Source organism: Rana temporaria, chromosome 4 (assembly GCF_905171775.1).
Source record: "Rana temporaria chromosome 4, aRanTem1.1, whole genome shotgun sequence".
In the NCBI taxonomy this organism is placed as follows: domain Eukaryota; kingdom Metazoa; phylum Chordata; class Amphibia; order Anura; family Ranidae; genus Rana; species Rana temporaria.
In genome coordinates this window covers 184752446-184777277 of record NC_053492.1, presented here as the reverse complement: position 1 = coordinate 184777277, position 24832 = coordinate 184752446, and the positions used below count along the sequence as shown (strand labels likewise).

General features: G+C 44.9%; 1 protein-coding gene across 1 annotated transcript in view; it reads right to left on the bottom strand.

The window, feature by feature from the left end:
• ACAP2 (ArfGAP with coiled-coil, ankyrin repeat and PH domains 2) overlaps positions 1 to 20429 on the bottom strand; it is a 178735-nt gene extending 158306 nt beyond the window's left edge. The window contains exon 1 of the mRNA XM_040347722.1: positions 20179 to 20429. Within this exon, the coding sequence (XP_040203656.1) occupies positions 20179 to 20231 (53 nt within the window). The 5' untranslated portion in view covers positions 20232 to 20429. The remainder of the gene's footprint in view (positions 1 to 20178) is intronic.
• Positions 20430 to 24832: the final 4403 nt, after the last annotated feature.

The window sequence follows — 24832 nt, the reverse complement described above, 5'->3', positions numbered from 1 at the left end:
AAAGTACTGAGTTAGTTCAGCTTTAGGTAATGCCATGAACATCTTACAATCCTTTATATGCCCACTTGAGTGGCTAAATCTATGGGCTAAGTGTCCACAGTGCAGTACCTCTTACGTCAGTTTGTCAGAATGTGTAAAGCAGGGTAAACACATACCATGTGTGGCTCACCAGGAACCAGTTGAATTTCAAGGTGTGTGTTCCACCCAGTCTTAAACAGAAGCCGGTCTAACAACCAGCTTCTGTCAAACAGTCCTGCTAAAAAAAAACAGCATTCGATCAACCACTGCAGCTGATCTGTGTACTCTGATGGGGGGTCCCTGCTGTCAGAATACAATAGTCCAGCAGGAGAGATCTCTGCATTGTGTATACCCATTCTAAGTGAATAACCATAGATCGTACAACTTTTATCATCAACAGGAACCACAAATTCATAGATGGCTCTGTATATTACATATCAGAATTTACTTTCAGATTCAAGGAAGAAGTGGAGTGTTCACACATTTATATTCAATTCATTTTGCTCAGTGAATACAAGATGTGCATAGTTTAACTCAGTGTTCGACGAAACCTGGGCGCCAGGTGGCAATTGCGACTAGAATTAGCGACCTGGCGCCTGGGGCATCCTGCGTCTCCGTGCACCCCCACCATGTAATCGCATCGGGCTGGGCCGCGCCGACGGTAATTGAGGCCACGGCTTTGCGGCCTTCTGCAGGCCTATGGTTCCTTCTGTGATCTGGCGCCATCTTGTGGTGGCCGTTGGCATGACAAGACAACCAGCAATGCCAATAGAGCTTCCCCTGTCTGTTTTCACTGCCATCTCCTTCCCTCCAATTAGGACCCCCAAACATTATATATATTTTTTATTCTCACACCCTAGACAATAAAATGGTGGTCGTTGCAATACTTTCTGTCACACCTTATTTGCGCAGCGGTCTTACAAGCGCACTTTTTTGGGAAAAAATACACTTTTTTTTAATTAAAAAAACAAGACTCCGGTAACGTTAGCCCAATTTATTTTATATTGTGAAAGATAATGTTACACCGAGTAAATTGATACCCAACATGTCACGCTTCAAAATTGCATCCGCTCGTGGAATGGCAACAAACTTTTAAACTCTCCATAGGTGACGTTTAAAAAAATTCTACAGGTTGCATGTTTTGAGTTACAGAGGAGGTCTAGAGGTAGAATTATTGCTCTAGCTCTACCAATCGCGGCGATACCTCACGAACATTGCTTTCATTGGCGGGCGCAGCTCACGTATGTTCGCTTCCTGCGCGCAAGCTCGGCGGGACGGGGCGCGTTCCTGGCTCCTAACTTTTTTAGCTGGCTCCTAGATTCCAAGCAAATTTGTCAAGCCCTGGTTTAACTCACAATAGAGAACTTGCAAGGTATTTTAAATGCTTGCATTACACCAGGGGTGCCCAACCTTTTGAAGAGTGAGGGCCACTTAAGCAACTTGGTAACCAGTCGTGGGCCACAATGAGCGGATTGTGCAGATGACAGGTCACAGCTATTCTATAGGCCCTATGATCTGATCCGCCGAGATGGAAGAAGGGGACAAATTCCCTTCTGTTTTTTTTTTTTGCGTATTGGAGATAGACGGGCATAAGCTGTCAAGTCTTTTTACATCTGCCGTTCTATAGAGGTGAATTAAGGATTCGATTGGGTTGGGTTGGGCCGATCGTGTGAAAAGAGCCCAAGACTGTTTTCACACTGATGTGCTGCAGTTTGCTCACACCGTGGGTGCAGCGTACTGCACCTGTGTCTATCCTGCGGGTTAGCTGAACTTTGCCATAGACTCCGCCTGTGGCAAAAGCCGGCGCTCTACAGGAAGCAGTGGCTTATGGGGCTCTGCTCTGAAGATGCTTTCTTCCTCTACCACCAGCTTCATTCACAACACTAATGCTGTGGTATGGATGGTCGGCAACCTGCAATCTGGGCTTGCCAACCCCCATTCAAGAGCTGGAGGTCACGGGCCACTGGTTGGCCACCCCTGCATTACACAGAATGATTTTGGCTTGCAATGCAGCTGACCCACATACTGGAAGAGCTTATCAGCCGGTGAAGAAACTAGAAGCAATGATTCAAGCACAGCAAGAGAGATTTTACCACGCACTATAAAAAAAGATGTACAGTATCTAAAAGAGGTATACGTTTATAGCCAACTTAATGAGGTTCTCTGCACTAAAAGGAACACTAAAGGTTTGTTTTTTATTCACTAAATTCATTAATCTAAGCTAGAGCATTTAAAATGTTCCTTACCTCTTTTTTTCATTTTGCCCTCCAAAATATCGTAATTTAGCTTTCAAAATGCCATTTCCTGTGCCTCCTCTTCTTGCTTTCCACCAGCATCTGAGCCGTTTTGCATGGTGGAAAGCAGAACGTGCTCACCCCCTCCCTTTGCCTACAGCTCTGCGTGAAGATGCTCTCTCTCTTTCACAGGCAAGGAGGCAGGATATTCTTGGGCGTCTCTAGTACGCTGTAGCTCCGCCTCCCTTCCATTCATTGTCCTTTGCATAACTCTTTACAACCCCACCTTCACTCCACCCCGATTGCTCTGATGGAAAGTGAAACTGATTATATAAATGTAATGATTTATATTTAAATATAGTCATGGATTGATATCGATTGCATTTGCTTGCATATATTTACCATTGCCTCTGTGAAAAAAACAAAACTTCGTCGGCTGGAGGAGGCAGGAATGTGTGTGGGAGGAGAAATTAATGGGTATAGGCAGGGGGCAGGAAGGGGTGTATACTGGGGGCGGTACGAGCGGAGTGTGGCTAATAGAGAACAGCGGCCCTCTTTCTCTTCATAGGCTCAGAGACAGCAGCAGGAACTGAGAAGAGGAGGGCAAGTGCTGTTCTGTGCAAAACAATTGCACAGAGCAGGGGATACCCACGATTGTCTCACTGAGTCGAAGAACAGGGAAATGCTAATGTAAACAAGCATTTCCCCATTCTTCCTAGTGACAGGACACTGATCACAGCTCCCTGTAATCGAGAGCAGCGATCAGTGTTGCGTCACACATAGCCCATCCCCCCTACAGTTAGAACACATCCCTAGGACACACTTAACCCCTTCAGTGCCCCCCCTACTGATTAACCCCTTCACTGCCAGTGTAATTTTTACAGTAATCAGTGCATTTTTATAGCACTGATCGCTGTATTAAATGACAATAATCCCAAAATGGTGTCAAAAGTGTCCGCCATAATGTCGCAGTCACGATAAGAAAAAAAAAAAACGCTGATCGCCGCCATTACTAGTAAAAAAATAAAAATATTAATAAAAATGCCATAAAACTATCCCCTATTTTGTAGACGCTATAACTTTTGCACAAACCAAACACTTATTGTTTGTTTTTTTTTTCTACCAAAAATATGTAGAAGAATAAGTATCGGCCTAAACTAAGGAAAAAAATTGTTTATATATTTTTTGGGGGATATTTATTATAGCATCGTTTTCAAAATTGTTGCTCCATTTTTGTTTAGGCTCCATGCACACTGAAGCTGATAAACTGCAGTTTATTGGCGTTTTGGCTTTTTTTTTTTTAAGCCCATAAACTGAACTCTATGTTAGCCTATGCACACATGGGCGTTTTTTCGTGTTAATGAGCTTTGGAGTTTATTGGCTTTTTAAGGAACGCACGAAATTTGCATTCAAAGTGCCGTTTGACGTGAAAAAACGCAAAATGCCGGTGCCAGCGTTTTTTTATCCATTGAAAAAAAAAAAAAGGCAAAAAGAGAACTACACTGAAAAACGCTGAATAAAGCTATTGCAAAAACGCTAAAAAAGGCTCCCTGCAAAGCTACTGGTATTTTTTTTAAAGCTTTTTTAGCTTCAGTGTGCATGAAGCCCTATAGCGCAAAAAAAAAAAAAAAAAACGCAGGTGATCAAATACCACCAAAAGAAATTTCTATTTGTGGGAAAAAAAAAAAAAAAAAAAAAAAAGGACGTCAATTTTGTTTGGCAGCCATGTCGCGGAATTGTCAGTTAAAGCGACGCAGTGCCGAATTAAGAAAGTGCTCTGGTCTTTGGACAGCCAAATGTTACGGGGCTTAAGTGGTTAACCCAGTATAGTAGAACTTTGCTCCCTCATTATACTCCTGAAGATGCAGGCTTCCACTTTCCACAAAACATGTAGAGGCTGGCTGACTATATGCACATCTCCTTTATGAATTAACATCTCTTTGGTGAGAGTTGGCACAACCTTTGTGGGTGTAGTACAGCCATATATAAAAAGGGACTTTTATGCCTATGTAATTTTTTAGCGAAAAGCATTTTTTGTGATGTTATTTGTAATAATAATATTATGAACCCAATCGTTCCAGTGACGGGCACAAGTAGACAACGGCGCAGGCGCACCAAGCAGTGCTGTTTTTGTGAATAGCATTAACTGGGTTAATGCCGTGTTTTCGCGCATGCAACGTCATCGCCGCTCCGGTCAATCACAGCGCCGGAGCGGCAAAAAACAGGAAGAAGCTCCAGGGGACATGGTGGCAGCGGTGGACGGGACCGAGGCGGACTTCGGGGGGCTTCGTTCTCAGGCAAGTGACACATAATGAGCTAGTATGCTGTGTATACTAGTTCATTATGACTTTCTCTTGCAGGTGGATTTTTTTTAAGAAAAAGGGGAAAAAAAACGAGGGTTTACTTCCTCTTTAAGGGAAAATTACTAAGACTGGGGTAGCTAGAATCTGTAGCGCATAGTAGCCAATCAGCTTCTAGTTTCAGCTTGTTCAGTTAAGCTTTGAAAATGAAAGCTATAAGCTGACTTGTCACATTGAGTTTACACAGGACTTCCTTTCCCAACAGTCATGAGGAAGCAAAAAGGAAAGAAAAAAATGTGATGCCGGGGAAGGGGGAAGGGAGCAATAAACGTAACCTATATTTGCAAAGCACAGGTTCACTGAAAATACTGACTTAATAATATAATATAGAAAAAGAAAGCATAACACCAACATTCAAGCCTGTGGCTCCTAATGCTTCCCGTCTGTAGACATAGCAACAAGGGTAAATGTGCAAGAAGAAAAAAAGAAGTGGTCACCCAACTCTTTATGGTTTCTTCTCTGTCACATACAATTCACCTACTGATACATTTTAACAATATATTTAGCAATACCAACTCGTGTCAAGTTTTTACTTTCTGCCATTTCTGCTCTTCTCCTTTTCTCTGAAGGACTCCAAAATAAAACATGTTGTAGTCAGCAAGCCCAACGTCATGACATGCGTTAATGTAAGTAGGGAAAACAAATACTCAAAGCCCTCAAGAAGAAACAAAAATAAAAAAAGACCTCCGAGCATCAGATGGCTTGCAAATGTTTGTTGTTTGATCCTCTCTGCATTTCATTTGCAGGGCATGTTGCTCTGCTAGAGTTAAAACTCAACCCATTTCTTCTTTGGTTTGTTAACATCCCCCTCTTACTGTATACACAGAGATCATAATATATGCAAACCTGAGAGAACTGTCATCAAATGAAAGGCCCAGAGAAAGCAGCTTTATGAAAATAGATGTGGAAAAAAGTATAGCGGTATTTTCATCCACAATGCCATGTAAAAGGAATGGTGCTTAAAACTGCAACCCTTTGCAAGTTTATTTTTAGGGTGTTCTTAATTCTTTGCAAAATAAACATTTTAAAGTATAACTAAAGGCAAAACTTGTTTCTCTTTTCGTCCATGGACGGACACAGCTCCTTAAATCTTGACATTTGGGTTATGTTCGTGTTCATAGGAGAACATAGCTCCTTAAATCTTGACATTTGGGTTATGTTCTCCTATGAACACGAACATAACCCAAAATGTCAGAATTTAAGGAGCCGTTTCCGTCCATGGACGAAAAGAGAAAAGGATTTTACGGTGAGTACAAAAAATCCTATTGTGGAGTGGAGATGGATTAGAGTGGAGATGGATTAGAATACCTGTCATGTATCTTTTTTTCTAAAGCCTGGTACAGACAATTAGATTACTGGACAAATAATCATCCACTTTTTTTGCATGCTAGTCTCATATTGAAAAAAAAAAAAAAAGGAGGTTACTAAAGCCGAATTCCCAACTACAGTTTTTTTTAGAAAAAAAAACAAACAAAAAAAAAAAATAAACAAGCGACTTCTCCTGTTGGAGACACTGTACTAACCATCAGTGATCTCCCTGCTGAGCTGTTGTGTTCTGATAGGGGGACAGCACCCCCGCCAGAACACTCCGATTAGCACTCTTATTGGCTGAGAGTGCTGATCGGGAGTCGGTTGGCTGCTTGTATTTCAGGATGATCGCGGTACACAGAGGCAGAACGGGGGTCTGCCTATGGAAGTGTTTCCTGTTCTGAAAGGGGACATCATGGAGATCTGCTGTTCCCAATGATCGAGAACAGTAATCGGTGGCGTTTCAGTGAGCCCAGCCCCCACACAGTTAGAACACACCCAGTGTTAACTCCTTCCCTGCCAGGGTCATTATGGCTACTTTCACACTGAGGCACTTTTCAGGCGTTTTAGCGCTAAAAATAGCACCTGTAAAGCGCCTCTCAAGCCACCCCAGTGTGAAATTTCACACTGGGGTGGCTTGAGAGGCGCTTTACAGGTGCCGTTTTTAGTGCTAAAACGCCTGAAAAAATGGCCCTTTAAGAGCTATGGGTGGAAGTAAAGTTTTGACGTCGCTTCTGCCCTGCTATGGTATGGAGACAGGTGGGGGCCATCTTCCCCTCACTCAGCTCCATACCCAGCAACGAGAAGGACCCAATCACCTCCACCGGTGGCGTTTCAGTGAGCCCAGCCCCCACACAGTTAGAACACACCCAGTGTTAACTCCTTCCCTGCCAGGGATACCGATGGCTCCGGTAAGCGGCAGGGGGCACGGGAGAGCAGCGGGAGGGGGCCCCTTCTCCCACCGCCGATAACAGTAATCTTGCAGCGAATCCGTCATTATCGGAAAACCAGACCGCTAGCTGAAGAGATGGATACCTGGGTTATGGCAGCTAGCTGCTGCCATAACAGAGATATCCCTCTTCAAACAGCCGACATATATAGTCGTGCGGCGGTGCGTAAGTGGTTAACTCTGCCCATCTTAGGGAGATTCATCCTCTCTATTTGTCGTGTTTACCATTATTGGAAAGTAAAAGAAAATCACAAATTTTGGGTTGTCCTCGGAAAAGCAATAAAAGGAGAAGCTTACAATGGGGACACTAGTTCTTGTGATCTCCCTTTATTTGTAGGGCCTTTCTTTCAATTCTTGTTTTGCCTTTAGGACAGGAAGAAAATCTCCCCAATGGGACACAAATTACCTGAAAACCACCTTATCAGGGCAGGACTTAGGGTGGTGGGGGCCCCTGGGCTTGAGTGTTGAAGGGGCCCCCTGGAGCCGAGAATTGGGGGGGATCGAAGTTGTTGAGCGGGGGGGGGCGAATTGAAGTTGTTGAGCGGGGGGGGAGCGCATTAAAGTATTTTGCAGTTGTTGAGGGGGGGGGAGTGCCTCTCACCTGTGCCAACAGCCGGGGCCACAGACTGTCATTAGCCCGGCTGTCGGCTTTCTTCCCTTCAGCAGCCACAGTCCTCCACACACCACTCCGGTTCCTCCTGCTTCCGTGCTGCCTCCTCTTGCAGTGCGGGAAAATCCCTTTTGCAGGACTGCGGGAAGAAGCTGTCTGTGCGGGAAAGTCCCACAGAATCCGTGCGTGTTGGGAGGTATGCGCAGGGCCGCCATCAGGAATTTTGGGGCCCCTTGCACAGCTTAAGGCATGGGCCCCCTGAAGCAGAGAACCTAGGGGGGGTGGGGGTGCTGCCGCCTGAAATTGAGAAGCGTGGGGGCTGCCGCAAATTGAGAAGCGGGGGGGCCTTTACAAAAAAAAGAAGAAATAAAGAAGAAAACAAATATATATATAAATATATGTAGCCACCCGGGGCCCTGGGGACCTCTGGGCCTTTTAATAAAAAGAAAAAATAAACCTCTGGGCCCTTTAATAATAAAAAAAAAAAACATTTATAAAAAATACATAAAAAAAGGGAGGTTGCCAAACCCGGGGGCCCTGGGGACCTCTGGGCCCCTGGGAACCTCTGGGCCTTTTAATAAAAAATAAACAAAAATAAAAAAATAAACATTTATAAAAAAAATAAAAAAGGGGGGGTTGCCACATGGGGACCTCTGAGCCCTTTAATAAAAAAAAAAATATATAATATATAATATATATACACACACACACATATACATACATACATACATAATATATATATATATATATATATAATATATAATATATATACACACACACATATACATACATACATAATATATATATATATATATATATATATATATATATATATATATATATATATATATATATAATATATATAAAAATAAAAAATATATAAAAAAAACATTTTTTTACAAAAAATAAATAAAAAAAAGGGGGGTTGCCGTCTGGGGCCCTGGGGACCTCCGGACCCCTAAAAAAAAAAAAAAAATATATATATATTTTTTTTTTTTTTTAAAGGGGGCCCCCTATTGGGTGGGGCCCCTGGGCTTGAGCCCAGTCAAGGTCAATGGTAAGTCCGGCCCTGCACCTTATTTCCTGGCTGATCCAAATTTTCATAATACCATTTCGGCCCCTTTCAGACAGGCAGATTCCACCAGCGGATCCACCTGCTCAGTGGGGAATCCATCTGCCGATACCCGCTGAGCAGGCAGATGACAGGTCCGTGTCCACTCTGCTTATGCAGAGCAGATATAACCTGCCTTCCTCTTTGGAGTGGTCTGATGGAAAGGGACTGCGAGTCCCTTTCCATCCATCTGTCATCCAATCCAATTCACCAGATGAATGGGGAACAGATCCAACATCCATCTTTTTTTAGCAGATAGGATCAGATTGGGTGTTTGCGGGTGTCAGTGGACACACGTCAGTTAACATCTGCCGCTCTATTGAGGGCAATGGATGGTCCGCCCCTGTGAAAGGGGCCTCATACTGTAAAGTAAGCGTTCCAAACTCAAATAAAACAGTAGGATGAATTGAGAGTAGAAATGAGCTTGGGTATCCTCCAAACTCCTCTCGGACTCTAAATTTGCACTTTATTCCACTCCACACTGGTCGTTCCCACCTGGCAGCTGACATAAACAAAGAGGTGGACTGTGGGATGGAAAAGACCTGGGGGCAGATCCTCGTACAGCGGCGCAATTATGCGCCGGGCGTAGCGTATCTAAGATACACTACGCCGCTGTAACTTACTTTTTTTTCTAATCCACAAAGAATTTGTGTCGTAAGTTACGGCGGCGTAGTGTATCTTTGGCGGCGTAAGGGTGCGGAATTCAAATGGATGTAATGGGGGCGTTTTTTATGTAAATACGTCGTGACCCGACGTAAACAACATTTTTTTTTTAACTGCGCATGCGCCGTCCGTGGGGGTATCCCAGTGCGCATGCTCGAAATTAACCTGGAACAGGCCAATGCTTCCGACGGTGACGTCATTCTACGCAAATCCCTATTCGCGAACGACTTGCGCAAACGACGTAAACATTTCAAATTTCTAAGCGGGAACGACGGCCATGCTTAACATTGAGTACGCCTCATAACAGCAGTTTTAACTATACGCGGGAAAAAGCCAAACGCAAACTACGTAAAAAATGCGCCGGCCGGACGTACGTTCGTGGATCGCCGTAACTAGCTAATTTGCATACTCGACACGGAATTTGACGGAAACGCCACCTAGCGGCTGCCGAAAAATTGCAGCTTAGATCCGACGGCGTACTAAGACGTACGCTTGTTGGATCTAGCCGAGATGCCGTCGTATCTTGTTTTGAAGATACAAAACAAAGATACGACGCGCAAAATTTGAAATTACGCGGCGTATCAAGAGATACACCGGCGTAATACCTTTGTGGATCTGCCCCCTGGCCTCCAGCTTAATGAAGCAGTAAAAAAAAATCTCTAAAAACAGGACCTAGTCATTTTGAATGGTGGGCAGAATAATCTGCCTGCTTTTTCAAATCAAACCACACCCGAGGCAAAATGTGCAACAAATGTTTGGGTGCCATTCATTCTTAAGGGCGCTCCAAATGTGATGTGATTTTGCTGCGACTGTCAAAACTACCTCACAAAGCTCATTGCCCAAAAAGGTACAGGAGCTTCTTTAGAGAGACAAATGTGCATAGGGCACCCTCCTTTCAAATACATGGGCTGCCTAATGCTCGACACATTAAAACGTGTGTAAATTGCGCAAAAATAAATAAATAAATAAATAAAAAATAAAAGAAGAGCAGTAATGCGCATTCCCTCTATACAAAATGTAAACAGGGCTAAATCCTCTGGGGTGGGCCACATTGCATCGACTGTCTGCTATATTATATGTCATTGGGGCACCTAAAGTCTGCAGAAATAAATTATGGCACTTAGCAATTTAACCACTTAAGGACTGGCTCACGTACATATACGTCAGCACTTTAAAGATAGATATCTTGGTAATGGCAGCAGCTGCTACCACAACCGAGATATCCATCTTTTCCGTGACCGGTTCTGTAAACAATAATGGTGGTCTCCGCAGCGGATTCGCCGCAAGATCACCGTTATTGGCGGCGGGAGAGGGCCCCCCGCTCCCGTGCCCTCCGCCGCTTATCAGAGCCGTCGTAGCAGCAGAGGCGATCGGGTCCTTCTCCCTCTGTGGCATGTATTACGGGTGAGTGCAAGATGGCCCCCACAAAAAGTATTGCAATGACTGCCATTTTATTTTCTAGGGTGTTAGAAAAAATGTTTGGGGGTTCTAAGTAATTTTCTAGCAAAAAAAAAAAAAATGTTTTTAACTTGTAAACACTGAGTCTGAAAAACAGGCTTGGTCCTTAAGTGGTTAAAGTGTATTTCCACTTTCACAGTCAAATTTGAGAATCCCCAACATATGTTTGTTATATTCCCACAACATAACTAAAAATATTTTGTTTGATAAAGCATCTGCTCTCCTGCATTGTAAAAACAGATGGTCAGCCGCTCAGCACCGGTGCTATACAGAGAATGTTTTGCATATTCTGAAGGAAGGCATTTTCTCCTTGGACAAGGTGAAGCGTGATGTCACTGCCTCGCCTTCGCACCTCATCCAATCAGAGAACACTTTGCATTTATTTAAAAAATGCATAATGGCACCCCGTGCTGAGCAGCTGACCTCCTGTGTACACAGTGCATCAAGGGTAGTCACTGAGCAAGGGACCCAGGCTTTAGCAAAGATCAGTGGACCAGTGTCATCTACTTCAGTGCTTTCCAGCGACATAATCCAGATATGGTATTGGTCGAAACTACGTATAAAATACCAATGTCTGGAGTTATTCTTTACCATTACAAAACAGGGAAGTTTTGTAGCTCTAAGAAAAGAAAGTAAAAAACAGTAAGCAGCATTTTTTAAATATTTTTAGATGTGAATGAGAACATGTAAAATTATAAAAAGGTGTTATACCAATTTGGCTGCAAAAGTGGAACTCCACGTGAAGATTATAGTTAAAAAAATAAAAAATGCAATTTTATCCCAGAGAAAAAAAGGGGCCAAAACGTTTTTCCTGTAGTATTTGGCTGCAGGATTAAATAAAGAAGTGTAACTTGTCAGCTGACAAACAGCTGGGGAACACATTTTATTAATTATTCTTAAACCACCAAGGGCCACAGAGAAGGAGCAAGATATGGCTCATAAAAGAGAAGTATGAGGAGGCGCAATCCCAAGATAAGCTCCACACTCCCCCGGCACTGCAGCCTTCCCAGCACCGGAACACCAAGATTCTCATTTCTCGAATTCACACCAATCGTATGCTAGGATAGACCATATACTCAATTCGACATCACACATCCCTTTAGCTCTTAAATCCACCATTAAGGATACGGTTTGGTCGGATCATTCTACGATTCTTCTCTCTCTCTCTACATAAAAATTTGACAAAAACACAGCTCTCCCATTGGAGACTCAAATCACTTCTTAGCAAACCCATCAGTGACGAAACTTGAAAACGCCCTTAAAGAATACTTCCTCAATGATTCAGAGGGCATCTCGGCTGACTCTCTGGGCAGCACACAAAGTGACAATCCGAGGGAAGTTAATTCAAATAGCAACCCAGTTAAAAAGGCAAAGGCACGTTGACAGCCAAAAACTTGAAAAGGAGTTCTCATATCTCTGTGCCTAACATAAGAAAGACCCAACGAAGGTCTCCATCTCCCAATTAGATGCATCTCGTTTAGCCTAAAACCTAGCACTCAAAGTAAAAGCCGAAAGGTGTATTAGATGGGGAGGGGCTACATTTTTACCAGCATAGAGACAACATTGGGCCCATGCTTTCATCTAGACCAGGGGTGTCAAACTGGCGGCCCTCCAGCTGTTCCGAAACGACAAGTCCCATCATGCCTCTGCCTGTGAGAGTCATGCTTGTAACGGTTAGCCTTGCAATGCCTCATGGGACTTGTAGTTTTGCAACAGCTGGAGGGCCACCAGTTTGACACCCCTGATCTAGACTATCCCCAAAACCTCACTCTTACACTTTACCAAAAATCCAGATGCAAGCGATATGGGAACCATGGGCATCTCCCTGTTATCTGGATCTGGCAACACATGAACACAAGAAGAGGCTTCTTGGAGACCGGCAAGTACCTTTATTCTCTCTTCTTTCTTTCTTTCTCTCTTTCTTTCTTTCTCAGCTAGATTACTCAGATCAAGGATAAACTTGACAATATCTAGAGTTACCTAAAACCTGTAAAATCCAGGAATCCTCCAGTAAGCTGAGGTGGGTCATTCTAGTTCCCCAAGGGGTTCTCTTGAATACTTAACCTCCAAACTAAAGATCTTTAGTTACAGTTAACAGTCTGGAAGACACAAATTATACTCCAGTAAGACCCCTTTCACACTGAGGCACTTTGCAGGCGCTATAGCGCTAAAAATAGCACCTGCAAAGTGCCCTGAAACAGCGGCTCCACCACTAGAGGGGTGCGCTGGCAGGGCGTCAGAAAAAGTCTCTTTGGAGCGCATTAGGAGTGGTGAACCCACCGCTCCTAAAGCGCCCCTGCCCATTGAAATCAATGGGCAGCGCCGCCGTCGTAGCAGCGCTTTTAACCCTTTTTCGGCCGCTAGCGGGGGTTAAAAGCCCGGGTGCTTTCAGTGTGAAATCAGCCTTAAGGTTACGCAAGACCCTCTACGACTTAAGGGGGGGGGGGTTCCCCAGCTGCTCCAAGACACAGCGAGTTACCTTCAGGGTATCAAACACAGGGAGGCCCCCCTAGCTCTCTAACAATTTGAGATATCCATTTACCTTAAGAACCCCCCCCCCCCCCCAACTTACTTTGTCTAAAATAGATATTGTTGTAGTGACTGATGTAATCTAATTTACTACTTAACATCAATACAGAAGATATATAGTAAAAAAAAAAAAAAAAATTAAGAATCAATAAATTCTTTGAAAGAAAAAAATAAGAATAAAAAAAGACATGTATGATATGTCTGCTATAAAGCCAGTAGTGAAAGGGACAACATTGAGAACAAGTCGAATCTCTAACAATTCAGGTGGGCCGACAGTAAACATTTCCTTGCAGAAAGAGCAGAGGATGAAAAAAAGTTGGGCAAACAGGGAATAAAGCCAATCAGATGCAGTCACTGTTTGGGTATTCTGACAGCCACAGGTCATTGCTGTCACAATACTATAGCCAGCAGCTGTTTAGCATGGATGGGTTAATGTATGGTTTTCAACTATTCACCTGGATCACCAGGTGAAAATAAAGGAAAAAAGCCTAAAAAAGAGAAATCTGACACAGCTACCACATTTAAAGATCATTAGGCTACAATATAGTACATTTTGTGTTTACATACACTATGTTACACACACTACATACACTACAAATTGGAACTTGCACATTTGGAGGAGGCTGAAAGTAAAAGAAGGTAATTTGTTGAGTTGAGAGTATTTACTTGAATAGAACACATTCATTTATAACCAAAGTTCAATGTCAGTTTAATAGCTATTGCTTATAAAACCATATCTTGCATTGAGCCTAGGTGCACACCAGTGCTGCTTTTTGACATTTTAAATGTTGTGCCTTCTGTAGGAGGTTATTAAAGTGGAATTTTACCCATAACAACTTGATGAAAAAAAATAAAAAAAACAAGGAACATACATTCCACAATAATAATTATGCTGCCAAAATGAGCGTTTTCAGTAAATCTGCCAAGAGCCTGACCTGGCCACTCCACAGCCCAGCACTCCAAGTGAGCACTGGAGGGGCAAAGCAGAAAGAAGGTGATTGACAGTCACCAGCTCTCTGCAAGCTGAGCAATCAGCAGTGTTTGATCGCTCAGTTCTGGGTCTTAGAGGTGGTGGGGGACAGATGTAGCTGGGAGATTATATATATATATATATATATATATATATATATATATATATATATATATATAATTCCAAAACGTATTTTAATTAGTCTAGCCTTATTTCATATCAAAGGTGCAGGTGTTAGTACATTTTAACCAAGGGATGTTTATGAAAAGATAACGAAAGGCAAATATCAAGGACAAAGAAAGAAAAAAAATGGACACACTTCATAAACACATCTGTCATGGCCTTTTTAGCTCTATGTTAAGATGACCTGTGTGTAGCCTTATAGGTGTATATACACAGGCTTATTTCCTTCCTTTATTAGTTGTCAGACATAGCATAGCTTCAGTTATTTCCTCCATTGGGAATCTCTAGCCATGTGGGGATGAAAGCAAGATTGAAAGAGAAAGAGAGAACAATACAATAATAATTAGCTAGTGATCTGATAACACGCATAGCCCTAATTCACTCACATGGGTGAAAAATCCCAATAAATAAACAAACTTAATTTTGTAAATTTTTTTAAACAATGACCTGACTCTCTGATAAAGGGAAATAGATACAATTAGATAAGAAGAGTTGAATGCTTTAATGCAATTTCCACTTGGAAAACAAAAGTACAAAAACAATACTTGTTTACAAATCCCACAACACACAGCATGAGGGAACAGCAAGTTTAAAGCCAGCCATAGATATACTATATTACCAAAAGTATTGGGACGTCTGCCTTTACACGCACATGAACTTTCATGGCATCCCAGTCTTACTACGTACAGTTCAATATCAATTTGGCTCACCCTTTGCAGCTATAACAGTTTCAACTTTTCTGGGAAGGCTGTCCACAAGGTTAAGGCTGGGTTCACACCTATGCGAATCGGATGTGGGTTTCCAATTCGCATAGCAGGAGAATGTGAACCGCTCTCTATGGAGCCGGTTCACATATCTCTGGGGCCGCTGCCGAGCGCACTGCACAAAAATGCTGTGCGTCTTTGGCCCTGTTTCAGGGCTGAATTCTATGCAAAGATTCGGCCCTGATCTGTCCCTGAAACAGAGAACAGGAACGCACAGCGTTCCTGTGCGATCCGAGGCTGGTTTAGATGTGAACCGAGCCTTAGGAGTGCATCTATGGCCACCCCTCTAAATCATTTGGTGGTGAAGGGGGGATGATTATGGTATGGGGTTGTTTTTCAGGGGTTGGGCTTGGCCCCTTAGCTCCAGTGAAGAGAACTCTTAAGGCGTCAGCATACCAAGACATTCTGGACAATTTCATGCTCCAAACTTTGTGGGAGCTGTTTGGGGGATGACCCCTTCCCGTCCCAACATCACTGCACACCAGTGCACAAAAGCAAGGTCCATAAAGACATGGATGAGCGAGTTTGGGGTCAAGAAACTTGACTGGCCTGTACAGAGTACTAACCTCAACCCGATGAACAATGCAGGACCCTATGGACAGTGTATGACCAGTCATACTCCATGCATACAGTGAGATATTCAAAGGTTAAAGGGGAAGTAAAGGCCTCTATATCAACTTTAAACCCTTCTTCCCCCTACCTTTGTTGGATGGTGCTGGTAAAAAAAGATCTGTGGAAATACCTCATTTCAATCCGCGGCCAGTCATGGCATGATCCCTTTAGAAACAGCACGACCAGGCCCTTTCTAAAGTGTGCATGCGCCGAAGACATCAGCGCACAGGTATAAACCGTGTAAGGAGATATTTCCAGCACCTACAGGTAAGCCTTAATAAAGGCTTACCTGTAGGTAAAAGTGTCTGTACAGAGTTTACAACCACTTTAAAACAGAAACACCAGACTAAAATCTAAACAATGTTATCGCACCTAACTGCATTATATTAGTCTGGAAGATCTGGAGGGATCCCTGAACTCTTACTATGCAGAAAGCCTGCGGGTGCTGTGCTTCAACCACTGGAAACAATGAAGGAACAGTTCTAAACATTGCTGGACAGGGAAAATAAAATACTTCTGACTGTGTGCACACTGAACTTTTAGCCCTGGTTCACACTGGGCTGCGGGAGTGAAGCCGTGCGAGTTCAGCTGAACTCGCACGATTTCACTCCCGCCGGCAGTCCCGATTTCGGCCGCGATTTAAGAGACATCTGTGCAGGTTTCTGCACAGATGTCTATGTAAATCGCGGCCCCAAATCGCAAAAAGTAGTACAAGAACTACTTTTTGAAATCGGTGCAGCGCCGCAGATGCGGCGTCGCACCGATTAGGACGGCGCCATTGCCGACAATTGGGGGCATTTGAGATGCGATTTCACATGTGAAATCGCATCTCAAATCGAATGAAATCGCACCCAGTGTGAACCTGGGCTGAATGCCACTTCATCCACATATGTGATCCCGCTGCCTTCAATCACAGAGCCAAAATGATCCTAAGCACAACAAGCCTAGAGTTCATTGAGGTCTACAGGGATTGCAGGTGCTTGCAGTAAGAATAGCACACTAAAATCAGCAGGCTCCATGCATCTTCCAGGGCTTATATGGAAAAAAAACACCTGGGGTTCCAACAGACCGGGCTCCATTCATGTATTCTACAGAATATGCCAATGCCAACCACCTAAAGAGACAAATTAAAACACTGCAAGGGTGCTAAAACACTTGGGTCCCTGGGTGCCACTTTAAGGCCTGGTTCACGCCTATGCAGTTTGTTTTTGATCTGTTTCTGCAGTGCTTTTTGCTGTGTATTGTGCATTTTTTCATACACGTTTTTCAATGTGTTTCTCAAGCTTTTTTTTGGTCAATTTGTTGTTGGGCAGATTAAAAAACGCAAAACGTATCAAACACACTACATGCTTTTCTGCAGCATCTCCATTGAGGGCTATTGAACCAAAAATGCACCGTTTTGCATATAAAAAAAGTTTCCCATAGGAAACCATGTTAAATGGACTGCAGTGTGTTTCCAAGAAACTCATAGGCGTGAACCAGGCCTAAGGCTGGATTCACACCTATGCAGTTTTACTGCTTTTTGTAGATTTGTACTACAGCCCATTTAACATGGTTTCCTATGGAACACGTTCTGTAGTGCAAATCTGCAAAATGCAAAAAGCACAAGGAAATGCCTAGGTGTGAATCACCCGTGCAGCTTTTGGTGCTGGAAACACTGCTCATCAGTGAGAACTGGGGTCCAGCATGGAAATTACCAGAGCCATGGTTTCAGAACTTGTTGTACAGCACCCCATACAAGCGCTTGTATCAGATCGCTGTAACCACATTGCTTCCACTTTGGGGGTTATGTACTAAAGGCAAATCCACAAGAGCACTACAAGTGCAAAATGCACTTGGAAGTGCAGTCACTGTAAATCCGAGGGGGGGGGGGGACATAAAAAAAAAATCTGCATTTTAGCTTGCACATGATTGGATAATAAAATCAGCACAGCTTCCCCTCATTTCAGATCTCCCCCTATGATTCAGTGCAATTTCAAATGCACTTTGCATTTATAGTTTGCGCTTGTATTGCAAAGTGGATTTGCCTTTAGTAAAAAAAGTGTCATAACCCGTATTAAGAGGCAGCTTGAAAATGAATGGGTTGCATTACCACTATACTGGATTTTGTCTTGCACAGTATTGGATGAGTAAAATCAGCCTGACCCAAGCTCAGTGATCACTTTGAGGGAGATTTACTAAGGCTCTATTCACACTAGTGAGACTTTTGGTGCAATTGTGATCAGTCTTTACATTCTATGGATTAAAGTTGCACCAAATTAGTGTAGTCACTTTTTCAAAGTCGCTACGACTAAGTCATACAGATTTGGGGTGCCATTGAAAAGAATGGGCTGCGACTTGTCATTTAACTTTGATGTCCAAAGTCACATGACAGGTCGCACAAGTGTGAATAGAGCCTTAAACTGGAGTGTGCAAAATCTGGTGCAGCTCTGCATAGTAGCCAATCAGCTTCCAGGTTGTGTCAAAGCTTAATTAAAACAAGCTGAAGTTAGAAGCCGATTGGTTATTAAGCACAGCTGCCTCAGATCCGAGTGCTCCTTGAATAATGGCCCATACACACGATCCGAATATCGTACAACGGATCGTATGACATTTTTCGCTTAATAGTCGCAAGTAAAATGAAATAGGTTATTAAAGTCACGAAAATTCTCGTACGACAGAAAAAAATAATCGGAAGTGATGTCATGTGTTGTAATGTATTTTTATTGTATTTTCGGACGACGACTATACCGACTAAACGAAAATCGTACGATCTGGCATCGTACGATGAAAATTTTCGTGCTTGTCCGATCGAATAATATCGGATGGACGGTCGTGATCGGCTCTCGAAAGTAGTGTACACACGATCCGAAAATCGTACGATTCTTCCTCGGACGATCGTTTTCGTCCGATATTCGGATCGTGTGTATGGGCCATAAGTCATCTTCAGGTGTCCAGTGTTCTAATGACCCTACATGGCCCAGTGAGCGCTGCCACACCTGGAGGCCTATGATTGGTGGATGAGATCAATGTGTAGGACATGGTGAGGGGTCAGTAGATGATGATGCCCCCAGTGTGTGTGATTGGTGTAGGACAGGTAGGATATGTGGTGATGGGTCAGTAGATGATGCCCCCCAGTATGTGTGATTGGTGGAGGAGACCCATGTGTAGGACAGGTAGGATGTGGTGAGGGGTCAGTAGATGATGATGCCCCCCCCAGTATGTGTGATTGGTGGATGAGACCTATGTGTAGGATATGGTGAGGGGGTCAGTATATGTTGGTGCCCCCCAGTATGTGTGATTGGTGGAGGAGACCCATGTGTAGGACAGGTAGGATGTGGCGTGGGGTCAGTAGATTATGATGCCCCCCAGTATGGATGATTGGTGGATGAGATACATGTGTAGGACAGGTAGGATGTGGTGAGGGGTCAGTAGATGATGATGCCCCCAGTGTGTGTGATTGGTGTAGGACAGGTAGGATATGTGGTGATGGGTCAGTAGATGATGCCCCCCAGTATGTGTGATTGGTGGAGGAGACCCATGTGTAGGACAGGTAGGATGTGGTGAGGGGTCAGTAGATGATGATGCCCCCCCCAGTATGTGTGATTGGTGGATGAGACCTATGTGTAGGATATGGTGAGGGGGTCAGTATATGTTGGTGCCCCCCAGTATGTGTGATTGGTGGAGGAGACCCATGTGTAGGACAGGTAGGATGTGGCGTGGGGTCAGTAGATTATGATGCCCCCCAGTATGGATGATTGGTGGATGAGATACATGTGTAGGACAGGTAGGATGTGGTGAGGGGTCAGTAGATGATGATGATGCCCCCCAGTATGTATGATCGGTGGATGAGACCCGTGTGTAGGATATGGTGAGAGGTCAGTAGATGATGATGCCCCCCCCCCCCCAGTATGTATGATCAGTGGATGAGATCCATGAGGACAGGTAGGATGTGGTGATGGGTCAGTAGATGATGATGCCCCCCAATATGTGTGATTGGTGGAGGAGACCCATGTGTAGGACAGGTAGGATATGGTGAGGGGTCAGTAGATGATGATGCCCCCCAGTATGTGTGATTGGTGGAGGAGACCCATATGTAGGACATGTAGGATATGGTGAGGGGTCAGTAGATGATGATGCCCCCCAGTATGCGATTGGTGGGTGGGATCAATGTATAGGACAGGTCAGTAGATGATATCAGCCTTGTGTACAGTATGCTGTCCTCCACAGATAAGTACTTCCCTAGTATCACACTTCCTGCTCCCAGCCGCCCAGTGAAAGGAGCCCTGACCCCCTCATACACATACAAAGCTGCCCCCTTCAGCACCGTGTAGTGTCCGGCTACCCTGGAGTGCCCCGAGCCTTCCATGGCACTACTTTCAGTCAGTTTCAGAAACCCACCCACATTAAAGGACCAGCCCTGACTTTACCTGAACCGGGGCGAGTCTTTCAGACACTCCTCAAAGTCCACCGTCACCTTCATGTCCCTGGCACTGTGAGAACTATGAGAGGACGGAGCGGGCACACGGGCCGTGTTCACTATACACACAGCCGGACAGGAAAAAGCTAACCGAGGCCGCTATGTGGCGCTGTACATGTCCAAGCTCCCCTCTCCCTAAACCCTGACACAGCCAGCTTCCCAGTCACCAACCATGCCAAACCCCGCCCCGACACGCCCATCCGCCAGGGCAAGCCGCTGAGAGACAGCTGTGACAGCCAATGGCTTCGCAGCAAAGGCGGAGCACTGTGAGCTGAATGGGCGTGCTTGGTTACCTAGGACGACAGGGAAGTGGGATGAGTCACCCTGGAGGGAAGGGGAAGGCGGAAGAGAGAGGAGGCCTGGGAAAGGATAGGGCGAGGTAGAGCTGGGATTAACCGCTGGGAATTGTCCTCGGAGTAGAAAGTCATACTGTACATTGCAGAACTTGTATGAGCGCTCACTGAGGACTTCTTACTTGTGACTGCAGTAAAAGAGCACCTGGCTGCTGGGGAGGGGATCTCCACTCAGACCTTTATGTGTGGATAGAGCAGGGAAGAGACATTCACCCCTTTACTTTATCACTAGAGAGGAAGAGGTGAGGAGAAATATTCCAGAGAGGTAACAGCTCTGCCAATGTGTACAGAGGAGTTCCCCTCACTTTAGGGAGATTTCCACTCACTTCCTGTTTCACTTAAAAAACGGGAAGTGAAGAGAGCTCTTCCTGGCAGGATGCAGACAGCAAGAAACAACACAGTAATGCCTCGTACACCCGACCGGTTTTCCCATCGGAAAAACTCGAGCTTTTGGCCGGGAATCCCAACCAAGTGCATGCTCCATCAGAGTTTTTCTGACGGAAAACTGCCAAAAACGTCCAGCAAAAAAAAAGAGAACTGGCCCTTTTTTTTCCTGTCGGATTTGCAGATGGACTTTTTCCCGCCAGAAAACCCGACCGTGTGTGCGGGGCATAAGGCTCATACTAGATAAGGTTGGGATTCCTGCACCATGTTCAAAGCACACTGCAGTTTTCAAAGTGGGTGTCAATGTTAGCTGTACAACCACTTTAACCTACAGGTAAGCCTAGATTAAGGCTTACCTGTAGGTGCTGGAAATATCTCCTAAACCTACACGGTTTAGGAGATATTTACAATAGAGATGTGCTCCGATTGTCTACGGTGCATGCTCACTTTAGAAACAGCGATTGTGCCGTTTCTTAAGGAGGTCATGCCGTGACTGTTGGCTCCCGCGCGCATGCGGCGCCGGACCCGCAATACCCAGAAATAACTCCGGGACGACATGTCGTCGGATGGGTGAGTATTACATAATGAGCTAGTATGCTATGCATACTAACTCATTATGCCTTTGTCTTGCATGTGTTGTTTTTTTTTTTCAAAAGTGGGTTTACAGCCACTTTAAAGCGGTGGTTCCCCCTTAAAAACAACTTTTTTTTATTCCACTGCCCCCCCCCACATTCCATCACGATTAAGGCACATATTTTTTTTTTCCTGCTGTACATACCTTACTACAGCATATTCACCCGTGCATCCGGGTTGCGAGTCCCGCGGGAGTGGGCGCTCCTCACATGCTGTTGATTGACGTTTTGCCCAAAAACGAGCTCTCCCCCCGTCACGTAAGCCGCGTCACGATTGGCAAAAGGAGCCGAACGGCGATGCGCATGCGCAGTATAGCGCCGACTCGCCGTTCGGCTCCTTTCGCCAACCGTGACGCGGCTTACGCGACGGGGGGAGAGCTCGTTTTTGGGCAAAACGTCAATCAACAGCATGAGAGGAACGCCCACTCCCGCGGGACTCGCAACCCGGATGCACGGGTGAATATGCTGTAGTAAGGTATGTACAGCAGGGAAAAAAAAATATGTGCCTTAATCGTGATGGAATGTGGGGGGGCAGTGGAATAAAAAAAAGTTGTTTTTAAGGGGGAACCACCGCTTTAAGCTGTGCTGTTGGATGTACTGTCAAAGAAATCATAAACAATGGTTAAAAGTTCTGCTGCTTCCAAGAACACTGCGCCTGCCCGCCTTCTTCTGCCCAGGTATACTAGGTGGCAGCGCTGCAGTGCAGACTGAGCTCCCTGCACTTCTAGGTCTAATGCTGGCTGCAGAGTATCACTGCTAGAGGGAGTGGGGGGGAGTGCATGTGCAGGAGTCCTCTCCCGTGTGATTCCTCCTTCCACCGCCGCCGCTTTCATCTAGCAGGTAGAAGACAGAATGTCCGAGCAGATGACAGGCGCTGTCTAACTTTTCAAGTTAAAATGCGTGTGATTTGTTGCTAGGGGCGGTCCTAGCAACAAACCGTCTGTCTGTTAAATGGAAAGTTGAACAGCTCCTGCCCTCTGCTCGGACATGTCTCATCCTCTGTCTTCTACCTGCTGTGTGAGGTAAGGAGGAGGAGATTTGTATAAAGGGAGGGGGGGCTGTGGAGGAGATTGGTATAAAGGGAGGGGCGCTGTGGAGTAGATTGGTATAAAGGGAGGGGGGCTGTGGAGGAGATTGGTATAAAGGGAGGGGGGGCTGTGGAGAAGATTGGTATAAAGGGAGGGGGGCTGTGGAGAAGATTGGTATAAAGGGAGGGGGGGCTGTGGAGGAGATTGGTATAAAGGGAGGGGGGCTGTGGAGGAGATGGGTATAAAGGGAGGGGGGGCTGTGGAGGAGATTGGTATAAAGGGAGGGGGCGCTGTGGAGGAGATTGGTATAAAGGGAGGGGGCGCTGTGGAGGAGATTGGTATAAAGGGAGGGGGGGCTGTGGAAGAGATTGGTATAAAGGGAGGGGGGCTGTGGAGGAGATTGGTATAAAGGGAGGGAGGGCTGTGGAGATCGGTCTAAAGGGAGTGGGGCTGTGGAGGAGATTGGTATAAAGGGATGGGGGCTGTGGAGGAGATTGGTCTAAAGGGAGGGGGGCTGTGGAGGAGATTGGTATAAAAGGAGGGGGTCTAATTGGGACTGGGATACAATAAAGGAGGTTTTAAAGGACTGGGGTACTGAGGTGCAAGGAATGGGGGGTGAGGACATTGATGTAAAGAGGGCTGTGATGTAAATTGGGGGACTTGTATGTAAAGCAGGCACTGTATTGTAAAGGGGTGCTGTATTGCCACTATTTGTCTTTAGGCCGGTTCCATGGGTGCAGATGGCTGAGGAAATAGGTGGAGAGGCGGCAGAAAAAAAATCCACACCCTGCCACCTCCATCGATACATGGGCAGGGCAAAGGGGGAGAAGCCAATGGGGGGGGGGGGTAAAATTAGGTTTCGCCTAGGGTGTCAAAAATCCTTGCACCAGCCCTGCATCATAGCTGGTGGACCGTTGGGGTAGCTGACAAACATTGTTATAGTTGATGCTACTACAGTGATTGCTGTGATCGTCCAGGTTCTGTGCAACAGAAAGGCGCTCACTCAGCATTGCCACCCTTCACAGAGCGCCTTGTATATTTATTTCAACCAATTAAAGACATTCTCTAATTGGATGAGGTGGAGGTCAAGACATCCCCACCCTGCCGCTCAACCTCATCCAGAGAATGCTGTGTATTTAGTCGTTCTCTGATTACTATGGAGAAGATCAACCACAGAACCCTTAAAGAGGAAGTAAACCCTGATGGGGTTTACTTCCTTTTATCCCCCTGCAAAGTAAAAGCATAAGGGGCTAGTATGCATTGCATACTTGCCCATTTTGTGACACAAACTTGCAAACAAAGCCTGCAATGTCCCCGCTGGTGGCCACATCCGTCTTCACCCCTCTTCCGTCTGGGGCAGTGGACTCTGTCTCTGTGACTGGCCGCAGTTGAGACGCAGGTTCTTTCATTCTATCACTAGGGTAGGACCCACAAAATTCAGGGTACTTTGTTGCAGTTTGTGGGCTTAGCACTATATGACCATATAGTGTGACCAAACCCCCGTATATATTTTTATGTATATTGTAAGGGGTTAGCTCGGTAGCGGGGGTGTGTGACCCCTTGGATGGGTTCACTACACACTGAATTTATACAGACTGGCAGTCGAAGACGGTTGAAAACAAAAATTTCGGTTTATTCTTCCATCTTGCTGGAAACAAGTGCAAGCATCCAAACAGCATAAACAAAATCAAACATAAAATAAATCCTGGCCACTTTGGGCGTTTACCTTCCACACAGGAACCTATCTACGGAGTCTAGCACAGCCTAATGCTGGGTAGACACTGCTGATCATACAGCAGAAAACAAAAGTCTTTTTGGTTTTTATCACACAGAAAAATCAATAGCACCTCACCTCTTCAGAAGTATTTCTGCTCACTGCTCTCTTTCACTCAAAGCCTCAGGATGCAGCATTCAGTGGTAATCCTCTGGATTACTTATAGAAGCCTTAATTGCCTCGTTCTGAACAGCTGAAGTTTTCCAACGCTCTTAAACCTTTCTGGCTACTTCTGCAGCCGACACCCGATAATAATTGGTGTATTGTCTAAACAAGGCAGAAATGTATCTCCAGTCTGTGACAACACCCACAGATTTACCTGACTTCCTGTCACAATATGTTCAGGTGTTTTTAGCTAGTCTTACAGGATAAATGTCATTCTTGAATGTGTGCGCTATAATCTGTTTTGTACTGTCTTATAGCAGCACCATCT